The 20898-nt window shown below is 43.2% G+C and overlaps 3 protein-coding genes across 3 annotated transcripts; 1 reads left to right on the forward strand and 2 right to left on the reverse strand.

Moving 5' to 3' along the window:
• Positions 1 to 8198: 8198 nt before the first annotated feature.
• LOC124653703 (probable protein arginine N-methyltransferase 1) lies at positions 8199 to 11803 on the forward strand. Its single transcript, XM_047192771.1, has 9 exons — positions 8199 to 8406; positions 9365 to 9375; positions 9489 to 9644; positions 10131 to 10194; positions 10292 to 10434; positions 10613 to 10700; positions 10835 to 10950; positions 11044 to 11194; positions 11294 to 11803. Exons 1-9 carry the CDS (start codon positions 8199 to 8201, stop codon positions 11497 to 11499), a joined length of 1143 nt encoding a protein of 380 aa, XP_047048727.1. The 3' UTR covers positions 11500 to 11803.
• Positions 11804 to 12036: 233 nt separating this feature from the next.
• Positions 12037 to 14021, reverse strand: LOC124655624 (syntaxin-71-like). The gene is made up of 9 exons (XM_047194489.1): positions 13875 to 14021; positions 13663 to 13788; positions 13319 to 13481; positions 12941 to 13026; positions 12580 to 12648; positions 12452 to 12496; positions 12297 to 12359; positions 12142 to 12218; positions 12037 to 12052 (listed from the first exon to the last, which is right to left on the reverse strand). Exons 1-9 carry the CDS (start codon positions 14019 to 14021, stop codon positions 12037 to 12039), a joined length of 792 nt encoding a protein of 263 aa, XP_047050445.1.
• A 3040-nt stretch (positions 14022 to 17061) lies between these two features.
• On the reverse strand, positions 17062 to 19248 carry LOC124653511 (ubiquitin-like). The gene is made up of 4 exons (XM_047192564.1): positions 19146 to 19248; positions 17866 to 18082; positions 17647 to 17713; positions 17062 to 17111 (listed from the first exon to the last, which is right to left on the reverse strand). Exons 1-4 carry the CDS (start codon positions 19246 to 19248, stop codon positions 17070 to 17072), a joined length of 429 nt encoding a protein of 142 aa, XP_047048520.1. The 3' UTR covers positions 17062 to 17069.
• Between the last annotated feature and the right edge of the window lie 1650 nt (positions 19249 to 20898).

Consider the following 20898-nt stretch of genomic DNA (forward strand, 5'->3'; position numbering starts at 1 on the left):
CTCCAATTCTTGGGTGGGGGATTAAAGAACATATAACACATCTTTTTCGCAAAAAAAAACATAGTACAGTCTTTTTCTTTCTTGAAGTTGTAATATCGCTGGGCTAGCAATTGTAGTGAGTTCTAGTCATCTTGTACTACTTGTTTTTTTTCATATTCTATAAAAATATAACACATCTTAGCGTACTCTCAAAAGAAAATAGCTAATACGTAGATAAGTTACGACACGTGAAATAAAAAAACCACTGACATAAGTCAACATGACCTAAATTTTGTGTAGTAAATTGGGCATACTAAATTTTAAGTTATTTCATAAAAATAGCCACACAAACAAAGATCAATATACTACCTCTCTTCCAAAACATAAGACATCTTAACTCTAAAAACATTTTAAAGGAGAAAGTACTTGATTGAATAAACGATAAGTGCATGAAAAGTAGCTAGATAAACAAAATTATTTTAATTAACCGTAGTGCAAGTGTGAGTCTAAAACAATGTTAAGATGCCACATATATCTGCCATGTAGTTGATGATTTATCGTAGAGTGATTTTAGTACTCCCCGTCTCACGAAAGATGTCTCAGCTTCATCTAAATTTAAATTTATCTAGACACTAAGCTGTCTAAATTTGTTGCACGGAGGGAGTGGAATACTATCCCATAGCTCTAAAACTTCACGCTAAAGCATGGTTATATCCCCCGGCTCAAGTTCGAGCCAATGAGGTGGGGATGGAGGTTGAGGTGGAGGACAGCTCCGCTACCGCAGATGAAGTCATCGACAACTATAAGATCAGCTTTAACCACAACTAGAACTTCAACTCCTACTCCTACTTTGGTACGCGTGTTCCATCTGATTCGTGAACGTGTTTTTTTTCTCCTGTAGATTTCTCCCGCCATTTTTTCACATATGTGTATGAGGTCCCACCATCTTTGGCTTCCACGAGCTCGGCGCTATGTTTCCCCTCCCTAAAAGCCAAAAGTGTTGCTCGCTGTAAACCTAACACACAAAAACTTGCATAACTAAAAGGATACCCCGCACGTTGCAACGGATATTTCAATGAAAATTATGGAAGCATACCATCAAAGAAAATTTGTTACAACTAATTTTGTTTTTCTATTTAGAGCTCAAGTAAAAATTATATACTGTCGCATATCTCCTCTTTAGTAAGAGAAAGTGCTCTTAACTATATTGTTGTCACCGATATGTGATTAGTAAATCCTAGTGCTTGTAAACTGATTTCATGATAATGATAATTATGCTTAAAGTCATAATTCATATACTGGTTGGCAAAATACAATAGATTTACTCTCAAAAAGTTTATACTGAAAGTAACCAAAATCTTTTATCTCTAAATAGTAGACCCCCGCTACCTGAATTTCCTAGCATGTCATGCGTCCACGTCATCTCCTTTTTGCCCGCACCCTGCCCACGGTCGTGCGATGGCTTCTGCGTTTTTTCAATGAGCCCGAGAAGCCACTTCTTAGGCGGGCTGGACATCGCCTCGCGGCCTGGCGGATGCTACCAATCTGTCGTTCTTCGTCTTCTACAAGCAATACGACTAATCGATTCCTCTTCTCCCTCCTCATCTTCCCCACCGAGCCCACCGAGTAAACGCAGCAGTAAGAGCATCTCCAACAGGCGCGCTATATCGCGGCGCGCTAAAAGCAAAATTCTGCGCGCGCTATACCGTTGCCGCGCGCCGGATCGATTTCTCCTCCGCCGGGTGCGCTATTTTGCAGCGCGCGTTGGCGCGGTAAAATAGCATTTCCGCCGGACGCGCCATTTTGCAGCGCGCGGACGCGGCGCAAACAGCAAACACACACAAATATGCATCCAAGAAGATGAAACAATATATAAAAATTCACAAATATATTGTACCATCCAAATACAATACATTGTTCACAACAATACTTCACACCAAATACAACACATACAACAATACAACATGGTTTTGAGACAATACAACACATAGTTTTCAAACAAATACAACAAATATGGAACTATTGTTGTCCATTCCAATTCCACCATTCTTCCATGAGATCTTTTGAAAATCATCATGTGTGTCGTTGCACCGAATGGCATGGTATGAGGCAATGAATCGGGCAATCCTATGTGCGGACCTCGTCACTTGCACGGGAACCCCCATCAAGTCGTAGTGGGTATGATCCACATCTTTTCCGCGATCATCCTCTATAATCATGTTGTGCATGATTACACACGCGGTCATGATATACCAAAGGCATTCTTGATCCCAAAATCTAGCCGGTCCTCTAACTATGGCAAATTGGGCTTGCAAAATCCCAAATGCTCTCTCTACATCTTTCCTAGCCGCCGCTTGTGCATTGTGGAATTGAGTTTGCTTTTTACCTCTTGGTTGAATAATTGGCTTCACAAATGTTTGCCACCTTGGGTATATGCCGTCGGCGAGGAAGTAGCCATAGTTGTACTTGCGGCCATTTGCTTCAAACTCCACCAATGGACCTTCCCGCATTGCAAGTCTTGTCATTAGTGGTGACCGTTGAAGAACATTGATGTCATTGCAAGATCCGGGCATTCCAAAGAAAGCATGCCATATCCAAGTCTCTTGGTCGGCCACCGCTTCAAGTACTATGGTGGCATCCTTCTTGTAGCCTTTGAATTGTCCATGCCATGCCGCTGGACAATTCTTCCAACTCCAATGCATACAATCAATGGAACCAAGCATACCGGGAAATCCTCGGTTGGCGTTGATCTCCAAAAGCCTTGCCGTGTCTTGAGCATTGGGGGCTCTCAAGTATGTGGAGCCAAAGACATTGACAATTGCAACGACAAAGCGCTTCACACACAAGATAGAAGTGCTCTCTCCCATGGCCAAATGATCATCAATAAGATCCGCCGGTATACCATATGCCAACATACGCAAGGCGGCGGTCACCTTTTGATATGTGCTATGGCCAAGTTCTCCGGCGGCATTCCTCCTTTGCTCGAAGAAGCGATCATATTTGGTGACCTCCGCTGCAATGTGCTTGAACAAGTTGAGACTCATCCGGAAACGCCGCTGAAAATAGCTTTCGGGAAAATCGGATTCTCATTGAAATACGACCGCATCAACTTCTCATGCCCTTCAATCCTTTCTCTCCACAACTTCGTCTACCGAACACCGATCCACCAAATTTTGGCCTCTTAACGGCGCGGTATGCTAATAGTATCGATATGTTCTCCTCTTCTTCTTGGTCGAACTCGTCATCCGATGAATCATATGAGGAACTCTACAAACATATGTATGAAATTACTTCACTATGAACTATTATAGCTACTTGGCGGGTAATAGAGGCCGGCCGGCGGAGGTTCATACCTTGCGAGCAAATGGGCGAGCACCATGGGCGCGCCATGTTGCAAGCAAGCTCGACGACGACGAGGACGACATGTCGACGCCTGCGCGGAGGAGAACGCGACGGCGGCGCGAAGGGGCCGCGGAGAAGGACCGCCGGCTACAACTCCTCGCTGACGGCCGCGCGAGCGACACAGCGCGGCGGAACGTCCGCCGCTGCCAGTAGGAGGTGCGGGCGATGCGGATCTACGACGCGGCGGCGCGCAGAAGCGGGGGCGGCGGCGGAGTCGACCGGCGGCGGCTGGATTTCGCGCCGGCGGTAGGTGGGGAAATGAAGGCGCGGGCGCGGGGAGGAATTTTCCAGCCGTTGGCTTTTTCGCGCTTGGACGAGCGATGCCGCGCGCTGTAGCCGACGCGCCGAGATATGCCGCTCCGGATTGTGCAAAAGCCGCGCGCCCTAAAATTTTTACAGCGCCGCGCCGTTTACCGCGCCTGCTGGAGCGCCAGATTCTGTCCCGCGCGCGCTATATCGGACGTTTTTATGCCGCGCGGCCTATATAGCGCGTCTGTTGGAGATGCTCTAACCGATGGAGCCACTCTCCTCTTTTTAAGCAACGGGTCTGCAAGATCAATTCCCGTCATCTACAACACACTAGGTATCGACGTCCTTGCTTTGGAGCTGCCATTGAAGCCCCTTGCCTGCTGGTATTGTACCACGGATTTATCACCACCCGCTGGAGAGGGCGAATTTGGAGGAAGAGTTGGTGCAAATCTTTCTGAGTACCGGGCAAGCGCATCATATGCACGGTTCTTCCAGGTCGTCACTCGGTCTCGGGCGTCTCCCACCACAAAGAACACTGTGTCTCTACTTCGGTGCCATACATGCAGGTCTTACCAGCTGAGCAGAGCAGGTTAATTTATAATTAAATCTCCTAATTAACATTACTGTATCGTTAATTTCACATCCCGCAGTCTGTTTCTGCCCACACGCTGATGCCTCTTCGATAGCATTACATGACGTATTGAATCTGCACATGTTCAAGATTCCTCCATTGCCGAATGTCTATATTCCTCATCCTCGATCCCCCTATCTTGGTACTTCACAGTGAGATTGTTGATTGGATTTACCTACTCCATAGACGAGTCAGTTATTCGTATACCTGACGGTGCATGTTTATTGATTGGTTTCTAAATTGTCGTAGATTTGTGCTATATGTTTTTTCCAGATTAGAGCAACGAGCCACAGATGATCTGTTTTCTCAAGGTCGCAACCTCGGCTTCTCAAGGAAACCACCTATCGGACACTTTTATGGAGTGGTTATGAATCAAAATATTCAGCATAACTATGAAGACACAACTGTTCACCGGTCATTTTTCCCAAAGTTTGTTTTTATTTTAGTTTCCCAATGTCATTCTTAATTATTTTTTGGATTCTCTCAACTACCAAGCATAACCAGGTAAGTTGTTTCAAGAAAAACCAGGTAAGTAACTGCTTCCTTGGCAATTTTAAGATCTAAACTGTTTACAATATATATATCAGCTAGCTCATGTCTTGTTTCTTTACAAGTGCTCACGTCTTTCTTAGTGACTATAAAAATCGTTTCAGTGCTATTTAGGACAGGAATGTCACAATAGTGCCAATTATTTGTAATACTCTGTTGACGTCTATTTGTCATATTTATTTTTCTTTTTCTATACTGTAAACTTTTCCTTGAACTTGCTACATATTATGTTAGATCTTTGATTTCCATATTTACTTCCTATAAAGAGAGAAGATAGAAAGTACCGCAGCAAAGCGCGGGGTATCACCTAGTTCTATCAGTTATTGGTACAATAGTTGGATAGCTGAGCTGAGGTGATCAACTTGACTATGGGATTATGGTGAGTTGGACAATTGGATACCAGTAGTTCTACCAAATTCAGCAGAAACATGAACAATTGCTGATAAAAATGAGCCATGTTCATCCGTGTATATCTGCACAATTACAAAAAGAAGCACATAGTGTCATTTTTTCATGACTTCACACTTGCCAAGGCCACAACGTGAGGCCTTTTAGAGATGATCTGCATCCTTACCTGCCAAAAAACAGAAGCTGACCTCGTTTTCTGAAAGAAAAATTATGTTTACCTTCAACTGTACATAGGCGTAACATAGTCAATACTCAACACTTGGGGTAACTGAAGAGTGAAGACTAAGCAGAAAACATCAATACATTTTGTTTGTTTAGCGAAACACATCAACATTAACAAATAGAAGATGGGTTGCAGGAAGCATGACAATGAAAATTATGGAAGCATACCATCAAAGAATATTTGCAAGATAATATCTTTAGAGATATTCTTTCGCAATATAAAAAGAGGAACCCTTCTTTACTTTCAGTCGATTACATGAACGCAATCAGCTAGAAGCCTAGAGAAAATTCACAACAGTCAATAGCAACTTTGCAACCTTAATGGATTTTCTAGGAAGTGGGATTTACCTAGATAGCAATGGATGCCGGCGTCTCTTATTGTCCCAGCAGACCATGACGTTGTTTTGGAAGAATCTTCAACACAGTAGGGCTCCTCCTCTTGGGCAAGCTGGCAACGCTAGCCTTAGCACGCGGCGGTCGCTCCGGTGAATGGATATGATAGTGTAGATCCGCTAAACTCTGCAGTCGCAAGGATAAGAAAAATACAAATCAGGTGACATGTGCGAGCAAAAAGGCAGGTGTCCGAGGATGGGGATGCGACCCATGGGGAGAAAACATGGCTGGGTAGGCAAGGGAGAGGAGGGGATGAAGATGAAGGTACCGGTGCATCCATCCACTACAGTCCCCCATTTTGGTTGGGCAATAAAAAGGTAGCGATTGGGAAGGCATGTGAAGAGATGGAAGGACACACTGGTGGAGGAAATTAAACACTCACGATGATACACTTCCATCCTGAGAGCATTAGGGACGCTGAAGACTAACGGGTTGCATGTACACCAGTTATTAACTCAACGTACCGAACGAATAAAATGGGGTTTCCTTATGTGAGGCCGGCCTGAGCAGTTGACATGGAGACAATATAAATGGATGGACGGATGATTATATCGAACGGCTGTGAATACTCGATGATGTGGCCAGGCTGCATGTCAAGATAGACAAATTAAATGACCTTCTAGTAGAATTTTGCTTTATAAGAGATATAGATACCATATATTTGTTGCTACACACTTTGAAGAGTAGTAGCATATACATAACACTAGCCTATGTGGTGAAGAAGGCTAGAAGCCTAAACTACCTTCGGGTGACATGAAATAATCTAGCTTGTTTACTTAATGTGGCCTATTTTACAGTCTAAATAAGCATACTTTTTTTATACTACTGAGCAATTAGTTGTAAGAATAGTCCAACTAATACAACGAACATTTGACAGGTGACTAAAAAATTCATTGTTGTTAGACTTAACTTGCTTATTATTTGTAAAAAAGCATATAAGTATGAATAGAAGAGTTTAAAATAGCATGGTATTTCGTCAAAATAGCGTATTTGAGAGCTGACACTAAGTTTTTTCAAATAAGCTTGCTACGACGTGATTTATCGGCGGTAAACCATGCTCTATGTGGTAGCATGTAGTGACGTACGTTATTTTTTTTTCACGGAAAATCAGCTGCACATCGTCTGATCGGTCCATGAGTCCAGGTCCAAGTGTCCAATACGCTAGCATTACATCTATTCTAACCTAGACCAAATCTCACACGCGCAGTACGAGTGTCCAATATGCTACACTAGTCCATTGGCTTCATATTTATCGTGATGATGAGATCCAATATACGGGTTCTTCTTTTGAATCAGAAGATGATGTCATTCAATATGGTTCATCTGAATAAGTACTTTCTCATATGTTGTTGCCCTGTTCGCTCTTGATGCTATGCTACAATGTCTTATACGATGTGGTTAAACATGTATTCTCCCAGACAAAATTTTAGCTATTCAAATCGTTAATATATGTCCTTTTTTCAAAACATTATTTCAAATATAGCACTCTATAGCATGTTATAACATTCGAAACATCATATCTATATTTTAGAATCATCATGAAAAATATACTTTCATATCATATGGGCTCTATTTAACGTTACAGATATTGATATGTTTTTATGCACACTTAGTCAAACTTTGAGAATAGATATTGAAATATCACTGTTCCATTGATAGGTGGGGCTATGTATGATAATTAGGGGTGTAAACGGATAGGTTAATTTCAGCACCAAAACCAGCTCCTAATCCATCTTAAGGCATTCATATCCGATTTCGAATTGGTGCTCCGAATACGGTATAACAAATAGCATGCGGATATGGATTATCCGAAATTTAATTAGGATAATTCGAAGGTTTTTAACCGGATAATCCGATTTTGGAGACAAAAAGCCAAAGCCAGTCTCACAAGATTAGTAGTTATTGACTTAACAAATTTATTTGGCGAGCATGTTTAGTTTTAAATTTCTATCAATGTTTGACTTTTAGCGTATTGTGTCTCTTTTTTATAGACTACATAAGATTGAAACTTTAAATCCCTCTCAAGATTGGCAAGAACTATAACTCCACGAATAAGACCAATCAATATCCGCTTCGATTCGAATCTGAGAAAATATATGGTATTACCAAACTAACTGACCTATCAGTTTTTACCACACAAGGTGGGAGTCCAACTCCGAGCGTTGTTCAAACAACAACACTCTACCAGCACGCCGCTGTCACGCTGGGCTGGGATATTTATGCCACGGTGGCTACCTATATAAAACCTCGGCGCGCCTCCGTCTCTCTTTCCCCTCCCCTCCCAAAACCCTAGCCCCCCTCCCCTGCTTTGCGGCGCGCCAGAGCAAGCCACCCCTAAACGGCTAAACCTCCCACCCCTAGCAAGATGGATCGGCGCAAGGGCAGCGGCAGCCGCGACGCCAACGGCGGCGGCCTCGCGGAGGCGACGGCGTCCAGGCTCAGGTTCGAGGACGCCGACGAGGTGGCGATGGAGGTCGAGGTCGAGGACTGCCCCGCCGCCGCCGCGGAGGAGGAGGTCATCGGCAACGACAAGACCAGCGCCGACTACTACTTCGACTCCTACTCCCACTTCGGTACGACCCCTCCATCCGATTCGTGGAACGTGTTTTTTTTTTATACTTCCCGTCGATTTCTGTTTGCCCGATCTTTGACTAGTCTATGGAGAGCACGAGGTGTTATACAGCACGGTTGTATCCATGAGAAAAAAACATTCAATGATTGATCATTTGCTCGTTTGGTGCAGCGTGGAATATAGTTAGTGCGCCTGAATTCTAGGATTCCCCTCTGTTGGATCAAACATTGATTCTTGGCCCTCGAAGGGGTTCCCTAGATAGGGTGTAAAATTAGTCTGGCCTTTAGCTCAAAGTTGTAGTACTAAATACCGGTGGACGCACTAATTTACACCCATTCCAAGCGGGGCCTAAACAGGGGGATTGGTGGAATAAGATTGTTTCATTGGCAATGCCTGTGGCTGGATTAGATGTTAGAGCCGTTGCTTTAAAATATTGGCATCTGCTTTTGGGCACTATTGTTGCTTCTCTAGAATATTTGATGGAGTTATATTTGGACACACTAATTTATACCCATTCCAAGTGGGGCCTAAACAGGGTGATTGGTAGAGATAAGGCTGTTTCATTGTCAATTGCTGTGGCTGGATTAGATGTTATAGAGTTGTTGCTTTGAAATATTGGCATTAGCTTTTGGGCACTATTGTTGCTTCTCTACATATTGATGGAGCTATATTTTTAAATTTTGCCTTTGGTTGTTGCTCTGCGGAATGGAAATATAACCTTTAGTCAAGCTGTCATCACTAGTTGGAATTTGAAAAGGTTGTCAATGCTTATTATCTCACACTTGTGGTAAAAGTTGGTGGCCTTGCTAGTCACGTTCTTCCATGTGCTAATTAATTGATATCGGTTCTTCTTTTGTCCCCATGTATTTATTTTTTGGAGCAGTTTAAAATGTACTGTTTATGTTTTGCCATGAGTTTATTTTGTACTCATACTTTTACCCTTGGTGTTTGTTTTGCAGGTATTCATGAAGTAAGTGGTTCAGAAGGAAACAACACTTCTTTCCCTCTATCTCTCTTGGCCTCACAGTTTGTGCATTGTTCAAATATTGGAGGTGCCAATTACTTTACATGTATTGATTGCAGGAAATGCTGAAAGACGTTGTTCGGACAAGATCATACCAAAATGTTATCACCCAGAATAACTTCCTTTTTAAGGACAAAATTGTCCTTGATGTTGGCGCCGGGACCGGTATACTTTCGCTTTTCTGCGCGAAAGCAGGAGCCAAGCATGTCTATGCGGTCAGTTTACTAATTTCATGCTTGCAGTTCAGTACTATGATGATGTTGGTTTAGTTATCCTAAGCTATTTTAATAGATGTGCACTATTTTAATAAGAATGGTACAGTAATATATTTTCTGACTCACTTGTTGGAGTCCTGCAACCTAGTTTTGCATGTGGTTGTTTGTACCCAGTTATCTATGATCTGAAATGAAATAGGGTTTACTTGACCTACCCATATATTTCAGAAGCATCAGAAATATTTACATAACCTGCCCTGGTGATGAAATTAAGAAGAAAAATGAACTACGCCACTTGTGTTCATTGTGTATGTTAGAGACTGGTATCCTATAATGTTTTGTGAAGTTTGGAATATCAGATGTTCTATAGTTCACGGTAGAGGGGTTTAACTGTTTCATTTTACTCTGGCTTGCTGGTCACTGTTTTTCTGTTTCTTCTACCCGTTATACTTTCTTATTAATATATAGTTGTTCATTCATTTACAGATTGAATGTTCCCAGATGGCCGACATGGCAAAGGAAATTGTGAAAACAAATGGGTTTTCTGAAGGTAATTTTCTGGCATATTTTACTATCTAATCTATGATAGTTTATATTTCATGCTAATCTGGTTATATGGTTCTCTTAACACTTTGCTTCTGTTGCAGTCATAACTGTAATTAAAGGGAAAGTTGAAGAAATTGAACTTCCCGTCCCAAAAGTAGATGTCATTATCTCTGAATGGATGGGTTATTTCCTCCTGTTTGAGAATATGTTGGACACGGTTCTTTTTGCACGAGATAAATGGCTGGTAAGTGACCCTTCACGTGGTTCAAGTGTTCAAATTGTCCTTTGTAGTTGCTTTGTGGTTTCTTTCTCCTTCCACTTTATGACTGCTAGAGGCAATTTTGACTGAATATTCCGAGATGGGTGCTCTGTACTTCCAACTTGGGAGGCTGTCGCTTATATATCTTGCGACTGCTATGTAGGCTGATGATGGAGTAGTCCTTCCAGACAAAGCCTCTTTACATCTTACTGCAATAGAAGATGCAGAATATAAGGAAGACAAAATTGAATGTAAGTAATGGCGGTGTATGGTGCATTTGGAGTATCTGCATATTGGTTTCATGCCTGAGTTCAGTGTTTGCAAGTTTTGCATGAGTTTATATATTTATGTTACTCTCTAATGGCGTTTTTATAATTCTTACCAGTTTGGAATAATGTATATGGCTTTGATATGAGCTGTATTAAGAAACAGGCAATGATGGAGCCACTTGTAGATACTGTAGATGCAAATCAGATCGTCACTAACTGTCAGTTACTTAAGGTAATGGCATACTTTCAACCAAGTTACGTATTCTTTCTGTATTTCTCTGGTCGAGTGACAAATCAACTCATATACCTGGTAAATTTGTTTCAGACGATGGATATTTCTAAGATGTCATCCGGGGATGCATCCTTTACTGTACCATTTAAGTTGGTGGCAGAGCGTAATGACTTTATCCATGCCCTTGTTGCCTACTTCAACGTGTCATTCACCAAATGCCATAAGCTGATGGGTTTCTCAACAGGTTTGTTTATCCTCACCTTCTGTTATACAGAGTACGGTCCTCTAGCTCCTTTCTTCAAGGAATTTGGCGAGTAATGGATGTACAATTTATTCTTTGCAGGGCCCAGATCAAAATCTACTCACTGGAAGCAAACTGTTCTGTATCTTGAGGATGTAGTAACTATCTGCGAGGGGGAGACTCTGTCCGGCACTATGACAGTTGCAAATAACAAAAAGAACCCTCGGGACATTGACATTACACTTAAATACTCCATCAATGGGCAGAGAAGCAAGGTGTCTAGAACACAGCACTACAAGATGCGGTGACCAATGAAAAATTCAGCTGCCCAGCCGTCCACTCAATTTTCGCCGACCAAGTATCTTGTATTTCACAATTGATGATTGTTCGTCGATCTTGTAACGTGTGTTTGCGAGGAACCTAAGCCGAAAATAGAAAGTAGTTTTGGCTGGCATGTTAATGTAGGTTGCGATATTGCAAATCTGTATTGAGTTGCTTGCTGGTAGCTTCGCAGTGATTTTGTGGAAATTGTTGTATTCGTTGCAAAATGGATCCATAATAGATCACCACCATCGCAATTTATTGGTGAGATATTCTGCCATTTTCGTCTTATGTTATGTCTTTCTTTGTATCCTCATTATTTCACTGCTTAAGCAAATCTTAACTTTTGCACATAGTAAACTATTGTCTTGTTATACTCCGTACTCGCCAAGGAGCAATGAGAAAAATACCCCAATCTAATGGTACTGTACACAGTAACTTCATAGTGAGTACTCTGCAAGTGCAGTACAATTGTAGGACATACAGGGCATGCTGAATTGCTGTTGCTACCATGTTCTGAAGATTCACTGGGAGAGCACACTGCATAAGCAAAGAAAGCATACTGTTTGAGATGAAAACTCGTACATAAATTGACACGGTAATAATCAGTAAAGTTTGAGAACCCTTACTTGTAGAGATAAGCACCAATGCCAAGAATGACACAGATCAGTATGATGTCAACTGTGAAGTTCCTGGTCGATCGAAACTGCACATCACATAGGGTCTGTGAGCAAAATTACATAGTGAAAGCTGTTCATTAGGAATTCAGGGTGCAACACTTCACCTGGTTAACTGTTTCTTTAAGCCTGACATTAGTCTTTCTTAGCTCGGAGTTAGCTTTATCCACCTGCAGAAGTCATTATGCATATCCTTCAACTTCAGTATCAAAGGACGCAAAGGCAACAGGCATTTTACAGAAGCAAAAAATTGGATCAAAACCTTTTTGTCAATTTCATCCATCAAGGGAACCTGCCTGTCCAGTTCCTGCAGAATTACATGAACAATTGTAGTAGCTCTTTAACTTAATATCAGCAGAGAATATTACAGAAAATTGTAGCTCAACAAACCTCACTCATGTCCTCTGCTAGGTTTTTCAGCGTGTCCAGGCCTTCGGAAATGAAGTCCAGCCCTTCATCCTGTGCATCACATTTGGCAAAGACAAATCTGTAAACCAGCAGCCGTGTTGGATCAAGTGATATCTGGTCTACAGGTTGTCTAGCACTCTAGCTGAATGGGTACTGTCGACCAGAAAGTTCAGAGTTCGGAAAAGTGCCACAGGACGCATCGCTAGCAAACCAGGTCCACATGTCAGCTTCAAGCCAACATCATATTTTTGGTCATGACTGTTAACAGTGTGGTGGCAATTATCTACGAGTTCAGGAAAGCATTTGATGTGCAGATGACATGCTCCGTGAAAAGAAAACCTGCCTGTTTGATCCTGCGCATCTCGTACTCTCTTCTGAAAGCCTCAGATTCTTCGCTGGTCTGGAAGTAGCCCTCATCCAAAGTTTCAGCTGTAATCAGTCGACGCGCACACAAGACAATTAGTTCGAACTAGGAAACAAAATTACGTGCCTATGCTTTTCTACGTGCGACATGGGTCTTTAAACCCCTACTGAAACTAGAGGAATTTAATTCACATCATATACATTTTTCCAGAGGGAATGGTGCAAACTGAAGAATATGTGGATATTCACTGGTAAGTGAAGAATGCACCGAAACATGAGAGACAAGCCTGAACAACCATTTCACTAGCAGAGATGTAATGTAACATTGCAGGTGGAAAACAGAATAGGAAACGGAAACCTGAAGAATCGAACTGAATCCCTGTCCGAGCGCCGTTCTGACCCGCTGCGCCGCCCTCGCCGCCGCCGCCTCCCTCGGGGACCGGGATGGACTGGATCCTGTGATGCAATGCGGCGACCAGATCAGGCCGCAGCGCCATATCCTCCGCCGAGACCCCTTTCATCTGTGTACATTTCCATGTTTTTCAATTGTTCATGCATCCATGTAACCATGTTTGTATCAAAAATTCACTCGCATGACCCATCAGTCGAGAAAAATGATGAAGAGTCGATGGTGATTGTTTTTGCTGGTGAATTAATTTATGAGCTCGATCGAAATTGAATGGTACATGATTGAATTGTCACCTTCTTGACGGATAGTTTCTGGAGCTTGACGACATCCTCCATGAGCTGGGCCTTGGTGCGCCGCACGCCGGCGTTGAGGGTCACCTTCGCCGCCCGGTTCGTCTCCCTCGCGGCCCTCTCCGATTTCTGAATTCATGAACCGTACGTGCGGCATTTCAGGCACAGGATCGAGGGAGACGTACAAGAATGCGAGAGGATGTTCAAAGGGAGACCTCCATGGCTTCGTCGATCACGGCGTCGATGTCGGCGTAGAGCCGCGAGAAGGGGTCGGCGGCGTCATTCCGGTGCTTGTCGGCGTCGTACCTGTCGTACTTCTTACAGATGGCGTCCACCCGGGTCAGCACGTCGATCATGCTCATCTTGCCGTCCTCGTCGTGATCGCCGGTGCACAATGGGTTGTCGCCGGCGCGCCGCCCGTGCAGTGGCGGTCAGTTAGACCGGCGGATTGGACGGGGAAGGGGACGGCGGAGGAGAGCTAGGTCAGGTTGTGAGATGGTTGGAGATTGTCTGGCTGGTCCTGGTTGTTGAGTTAGATACGCGCGAAACTCCCGGGTTCTGTTATTTGGGCACCTGAACTTTCACAAAGTTCTATCTGAACATTTACGGCACCTTTGCTCTTCTCTGTTTTTTTTTTAGAAAGACAGTACAAACGCAAGCGCTCATATACACGCGCATACACTCACCCCTATGAACGCACACACGCACATCCTATCCCTATGAGCACCTCCAGAAGACTGAGCCGGTGGATTGGATTTTGAAATTGACGAAGTCACCACAGGCGCCTCGCTGTCGACGGGCCACTGAATGAATATTCCACCTTTATGAAACACACAGATGTCAAACCTGGGGTTTGAACTCTGGTGGGCTGGGGGTACAACCACCCTCCTAACCACCCAACCTTTTCCTTTCACTTTCCACTTATTTGAAAACTGCTTTAACACACGAGTGTGGCATTTTGTAGCTCGGGCTACATGTAGCCCGTTTTTCCAAAAATTCGAAAATGACATTTTATAGTTTCAAAGAATTAGGAACAAAATTTTATAGCTAGATAATGATGTACTCTATGACTTAAAAAAAAGCAATACGAAAGACTTAGTATTTTGGCAAAATTCACAAATCCATAAACAGTACAGATTTTGAAACTTTCAACATTTGTCAAAATTTGTCATTTTTGTGTAGCCTCTAATATAACGTATTTCGTCCTGAAAATTTGCATAGTGGTAGAGTACATAATTGGGTACATTCAACTCTTTTTTTCAGATTTTTTGAAACTTTAAATGTTGAATTCATATTTTATAAATATACAAGAGATATGTAGCTCGGGGTACACTTTGAGTTTTCCTTTAACACACAAGCTTTACTCCTACTCATAACATTTCACCTACTGTCGTATCGGGACGAGAATGGTAGATTTAATGATTATCATCACAAATCACCCTTGAAACATTGGAAATGTCATTCAACATGCAACATTCAGCTAGTGCTGGAGGGTGGCGATGTCGCGTGTGATCCCAAATTCCTACTTCATCCGTTTCAAAATAAGTGTCGTGACTCTATCTAGATACATATGTATCTACAACCCAAATGTGTCTAGATAAACCCGAATCTAGATGAAATTGCAACACTTACTTTGAAATCGAGCTGTCATACACACAACCCGCGGGCAACCCGCGTAAGCCCTGGATGCCGCCGGTTGATGGGGTATTTTTAAATAATGGGGCTGATACTTTCATGTGAAGATTAACGCATTCATATAATTTTACTTCAAATCAGTGTATGCATATTTTATGAATGGAGACAACGTTTTCTTCAAAAATACCTACGGAAGTTAAAAATCCCACTAAAAATAAATATTTTCATGTTGTTCCTAAATAATGAAGTTTTGCTCACACGCGACAATCTAGCTGAAAGAAATTGGAACGTAAGTAAGAAATGTTGTTTCTGCGACTGTCAGATGAATCACCTCTTTATCTCCTGTCCTCTTGCTAGTTTGGTTTGGAGAGTTGTTTATGCCACATATGATATTCCACCATCATCCAATATCACAAATATGTTTGGAAATTGGCTGAATGGTATCGACAAGAAAACTAAGGCTAAATTAGCATTGGTGTTTCAGCTCTATGTTGGTCGATTTGGAATTGTAGAAACGGCATTGTGTTTAATAGGAAGGTTTCAACAATTTTTTTGCAGTATGATGGCTCATTGGATTCAGCTATGGCATTTCCTTTTCCCGGCGAATCAGTGGGAATGCATGGTTACTGGATGCAATATTCTATTGATTGTTGCTCAGGATATTTTCTATCATGCTATTTGACGGCCTGTTAGTAGATTATCTAGACGAAGCATTCCTTGTTTTCCTTTTCGATGGTTGATTTTTGTATCGACCCAATCGAATATGTGAGTTGTAAACTTTGAATTTTTCGTACTATTTTACTCACTCTGATCCATATTACTTGCTACTAAAATAGATGTATCGACAATTAAAATGTGTTTAGATATATCTAAATTAGCGTCATGTAATATGAATCGGAGGGAGTAATAAATTGTTGTGCGCATCTATTGATGCAGAGACCGAGACTTTCCCCATTTCGAAAAAAGAGAGCAGACGGCTACAAAGTTAGAGGTACAAACAGAACATCCCGGTTGTTAGACCCAACCAAGAGGATGTCCAGGCAGGAACCTGACTAACCAATGCTTCCCTGAAGAAACTCTGAGCAGCAACTAAATTGCCATGATCCAGCCAGCTTCCCTGAGCAACTTAGCTGAAACTAGAACGGTAAAAAGGAAGAAACAAGAAGCAAAACAGAGAGAACAGCTCACAGAACAGAAACTTGACAGACAATTGTAAAACCCATGCACAAAATTCTACTGTAGTGTAGGTCCCTACCATTTGGCATAAACTACTCAAAGGATTGCTGGGATGATCACCAACAACTCAAGCAAACAGGTGACACCATAAACTTTACACATTACACAGAACTGTAAAACCCATTTGCAGAAACTGCTGATAAGATTTCTAGGATGATCATCCTCAAATCAAACAAACAAAGTGGTACCAGAAGATATCAATTCGAACAAACAAAGTGGCACATAAAACTGGCATATCCATTCACCCATTCCATCAGAACCCACATGTATTCACAAGGAAACATGAACTTCTAACTAGCATCTCATAATCATGCACCCAGGTGCCATGCATCACCACCAGTAGTACTTAAAACCCATGCAACAGGAGCACCATAGTAGAAGCATTCAGCAAGAGTACTTAGGGTGTTAGAACCCAGCAGGAGCTGCTTAACAGGTAGCCAGGACAAAGCTTAAGCTCTACTAGTAAACTACAACGGTATTAGGAGGCTAAGGAGGCAGGTGGTGATTTGGGTCATCGCTTTCGCTTGACAGCCAGTGCATCAGTACGACTCCCTCAGCTTGAGCTTCTTCTTGATCCTGGTCTGAAATCAAAATGTTGAAACACGGTATAAGTTAAGCAAGCTGCAAGGTGTTTCAATGTTTCATAACATGGACAAGTATGATATAAGACGTATGTTGGAACCCAGTATATAAGCTACCAACCTGCAAGGTGTTTCAGTGTTTGAACATAACATGGACAAATATGATGCTTTTTTTTTCTTTTCGAAATATGATGCTTTGGAACCCGGTATACGTTACACTAAGCTACAAGGTGTTTCAGTGTTTCATAACATGGACAAATGTGACACAGGACGTATATCGGAACCAGTATAAGTTACCAAGCGACAAGGTGTTTCAGTGTTTCATAACATGGACAAATATGATCCAAGGTGTTTCAGTGTTTCATAATATCGGAACCCAGTATAAGTTAGCAAGCTACAAGGTGTTTCAGTGTTTCATAACATACAAGGAGTTTGTTGGAACCCAGTAACCAAGCAGTACAATATTAAGGCATGAAGCACAGGTATGAAATATGATAGTGTACACGCGAACCAATCAATCTCAGTTCAGGCTCACCTCGTTGCAGTGGCCACACTTCTTCTTGCGGCAGTTGGAGGATCGGAGGGGAAGGCGAGCGTAGCACCTGGAGAACAGAACCGCGAAACAGATCGATGTTAGGCATATGCCAGCGCGTTGTCATGAGCACAAAAATTGCTCATCGGTCTTCCGCGCGCAGTTCAAATATACGAAACAGAGACGTTGCAGATTCGAAATTAGAGAGGGCTCGATTCGTACACGCGGCACACCAGCTTGTGCTGCCGGTACTTCAGGGCGAGCTGCAGGAGGTTGGGATCGATCTTGGGGTAGCTCCCGCCCTTGCCGCCCTTGCCGCCGATGAGGCGGAGCACCAGGTGGAGCGTGGACTCCTTGTGGATGTTGTAGTCGGCGAGCGTGCGGCCATCCTCCAGCTGCTTCCCGGCGAAGATCAGGCGCTGCTGGTCCTCGGGCACACCTGCGGTTTCAGATCAGGCCACCATGATTAGTAGGCTCCCGCACCATTGATGAAGCGGCGCCAAGCAGTTAAGGAAGTAACAAGAAATTAAGACGAACATCAGTTAATTTGGTGCCAAAAACGCCACAAACGAGCCGATCAGCCAACCCTCCCTGACAGGCGACACGCATGTCGGATCAAACACGCAGCCTCTTGATGTCAAGCAAGTACCCATCCAACAATCTACCGAGACCGATTCCATACGCGCATGGCATGGGTACTCCAAAAACGAAGATCAGACGAAGCGGTTGCCCATTGGTTGCCAAAAGCCCAAAATAGAAGGAGGAATTTAAAACCAGCAACAATTATTGCTATCACCATCAGCTAATCAAGCATCGACAAGTGTAACTAACGAACTAGCAAATAATTAAGATGAACATCAGTTAATTTGGTGTCCAAAAACGACACAAGCTAGCCGATCCAAACCCACCCAACGCTCTTCTCGGACGAAACACGCGCACACTCCCCACGATCTGCTTCGCGGTAGCTCATGCAGTGCAATAAAGTAAAGCGGGCAAGCTAACTGATGAATCGACCGCAAATTTTAAGGAGAAGGGCAGTTCGATTTGGTAGATCGAGTTCAAATTTCAAAACGCGGGCGCCCGCAGGTTGCCAAACAAACGAAACCAACCCCATCCTAGCAATAATAATCCAAACGCACAAACTAACTAGCCGATCCAACCCTCCCGGACCCGGCCTCGTCTCAGGTGGATCTGCTCGGTTGTATCCTGACCACGATAGCCAAAAAACGGGAGGAAGCGAGCAAGCGCCCAGCAAATCGAACCGATCGAAACCGCACCAAACGTGGAGAAATGTCTAGCACCGGCTGGGTACCGGGTACGCACGCACACGCGCGCACAACCAAAACGAAGATCAAAGCAAGCGAGGAACGATCGAATCTGCGTCGCAACGAACAGGGCGGGCGAGCGGAGCAGAAGGTGGTCGGGCGGAGAGCGCGAACATCGACGCAGCGCACCGATGGATAGGGCCGGGAGGGCGACGGGGGAGATGCTCGCGCGCGTACCTTCCTTGTCCTTGATCTTGGCCTTGAGGGCGGCGATGGAGTCGGTGCTGTCGACCCCGAGCGTGATCGTCTTCCCCGACAGCGTCTTCACGAAGATCTGCATCTTGCGGCGGTCGCCGGAGTGCAGTGGTGGTGGTGGTGGTGGTGGTGCGGAGTGTGGACAGCGCCGCGGAGCCGACGGGCGTTATATAGGCCGGGGGTGTTGAGTGAGGAGGGATAGGACTGGGAGTTGACGCAACCGCCAAGAAATCCAAAGCCCGGATGAATGGGATGGGCTTGGGCTTCAGCTTGGGCTTGGGCCTGGGGTTCGGGAGCCGACGTGTGACTGTGCCCTTGTGCTGCCGATCAAGAGAGTTCAAAATTTGCCTTAGAAAAGGAGAGGGGGAATAATTTGAGTTTGAGAAAAATTGCAAAGATTATAGAGGGCCGGCTCGTTGTGTCTGGGCATGCATTATCTTTGTACGGTTGCGCACACAAAATAGTACTACTACCTCTGTCTATAAATAGTTGTCTTAGATTTGTCAAATACTAGATGTATCTAGTAACTAAATAGTGTTTAGATACATCAAAATTTAACAAACTAAAGGCATCTATTTATGGACGGAGGAAGTACTAGTAGAGGCTTGATTTCTGAAAAGTGATTTTGGCTTAGGTAATCTCGTCATATTTAAAAAATAAAAGGTGTTTCTACAAGTTATTAAAAAATCTGAAAATAATCCTTGAGATTGTCAGTGATATATCCCACAATCATGCAAAATCTCAACCGGAAATTATTTTATTTTATGCTAGAAAAAATTACAAAAACTTATATGTTTTTTAGATTTGAAAATGACTACTCAGATCTACACTTTTGTTGTTTTTATGTAGCTCATAATATAAAGTATTTGAAATTTATTTTTTGTACTTTGTGGGATACATCACTAACTATATGCGGATTTATTTTCACATTTTTTTGAAACTCAAAAAATATGATTTTTTATTATTTTTAAAACGAGATCATCGGGGGCAGTATGCACCAAAATCTCTGTCCCTTGATTTCAGGTAGATTTCTTGGTTCCATAGCTTGGGTACCCAAATAATGCTCATCATCAAGCCAACGTACACTTCAAGAATCATTTGGGAAGACAAATCCCAAGGACAGAAAAGGAAGAGAAAAATATATAGTATTTCCCATAACTCAAGATGTAGAGCAACTCTAGCATAGCCTGTAAACACGTGAACAGCCATGCGAAATGAATTTTACGGTATTCTCTTTCACGGGTCCACTTTGCGGGCTTCGTTCTGTGCGAGATGGTTTCAAACCATAAAAGTCATGGTTTGAGCATTTCAATCAACAATGATCAATATTACAACAACAAAATGATGCAATGCTTTACAGTTTTTACATCAGATTATCATGATCACAACAACCAAAACCTCATACATTGGGCAATGTTCAACCGTCAAGAATCTAAATACATGCATGGTATCGTGGAGAGGACGGAGGTCATACCTTGCAGAATCATCGCCGAGCACATTGCGTGAACCGTACCAGGGATGGAGACAAGGGGGACGAGGGGGGGGGGGGGGCAGCCCCCTATGCTCATGATTTTCCTTTGAACACAAGCCATGTCAGCTCCATATTTTTGTGATTTTAGCTAGTTCTGCCCTCATCATACTAAGATTTCCCCCTTATACTTCATTCTTGGCTACGTCCCTGACCGTACAAAGGGGACGCAGCGGTGACGGGCAGATGCCGAGCGGCTGAGAGGTT

This window comes from Lolium rigidum, chromosome 5, assembly GCF_022539505.1.
Source record: "Lolium rigidum isolate FL_2022 chromosome 5, APGP_CSIRO_Lrig_0.1, whole genome shotgun sequence".
Taxonomy (NCBI): Eukaryota; Viridiplantae; Streptophyta; class Magnoliopsida; order Poales; family Poaceae; genus Lolium; species Lolium rigidum.

Excerpts from the sequence above, each read along its gene's own strand:
- LOC124653703 (XM_047192771.1), top strand. The coding sequence starts at position 8,199 with ATGGATCGGCGCAAGGGCAGCGGCAGCCGCGACGCCAACGGCGGCGGC. Across the intron at positions 10,435-10,612 it reads TTGCACGAGATAAATGGCTG|GCTGATGATGGAGTAGTCCT; the intron begins GTAAGTGACCCT and ends ACTGCTATGTAG. Across the intron at positions 10,951-11,043 it reads CTAACTGTCAGTTACTTAAG|ACGATGGATATTTCTAAGAT; the intron begins GTAATGGCATAC and ends AATTTGTTTCAG.
- LOC124655624 (XM_047194489.1), bottom strand. The coding sequence starts at position 14,021 with ATGAGCATGATCGACGTGCTGACCCGGGTGGACGCCATCTGTAAGAAG. Across the intron at positions 13,789-13,874 it reads TGATCGACGAAGCCATGGAG|AAATCGGAGAGGGCCGCGAG; the intron begins GTCTCCCTTTGA and ends TCATGAATTCAG. Across the intron at positions 12,360-12,451 it reads TGGATGAAATTGACAAAAAG|GTGGATAAAGCTAACTCCGA; the intron begins GTTTTGATCCAA and ends TGACTTCTGCAG.
- LOC124653511 (XM_047192564.1), bottom strand. The coding sequence starts at position 19,248 with ATGCAGATCTTCGTGAAGACGCTGTCGGGGAAGACGATCACGCTCGGG. Across the intron at positions 18,083-19,145 it reads CAAGATCAAGGACAAGGAAG|GTGTGCCCGAGGACCAGCAG; the intron begins GTACGCGCGCGA and ends CTGAAACCGCAG. Across the intron at positions 17,714-17,865 it reads CACAAGCTGGTGTGCCGCGT|GTGCTACGCTCGCCTTCCCC; the intron begins GTACGAATCGAG and ends TCTGTTCTCCAG.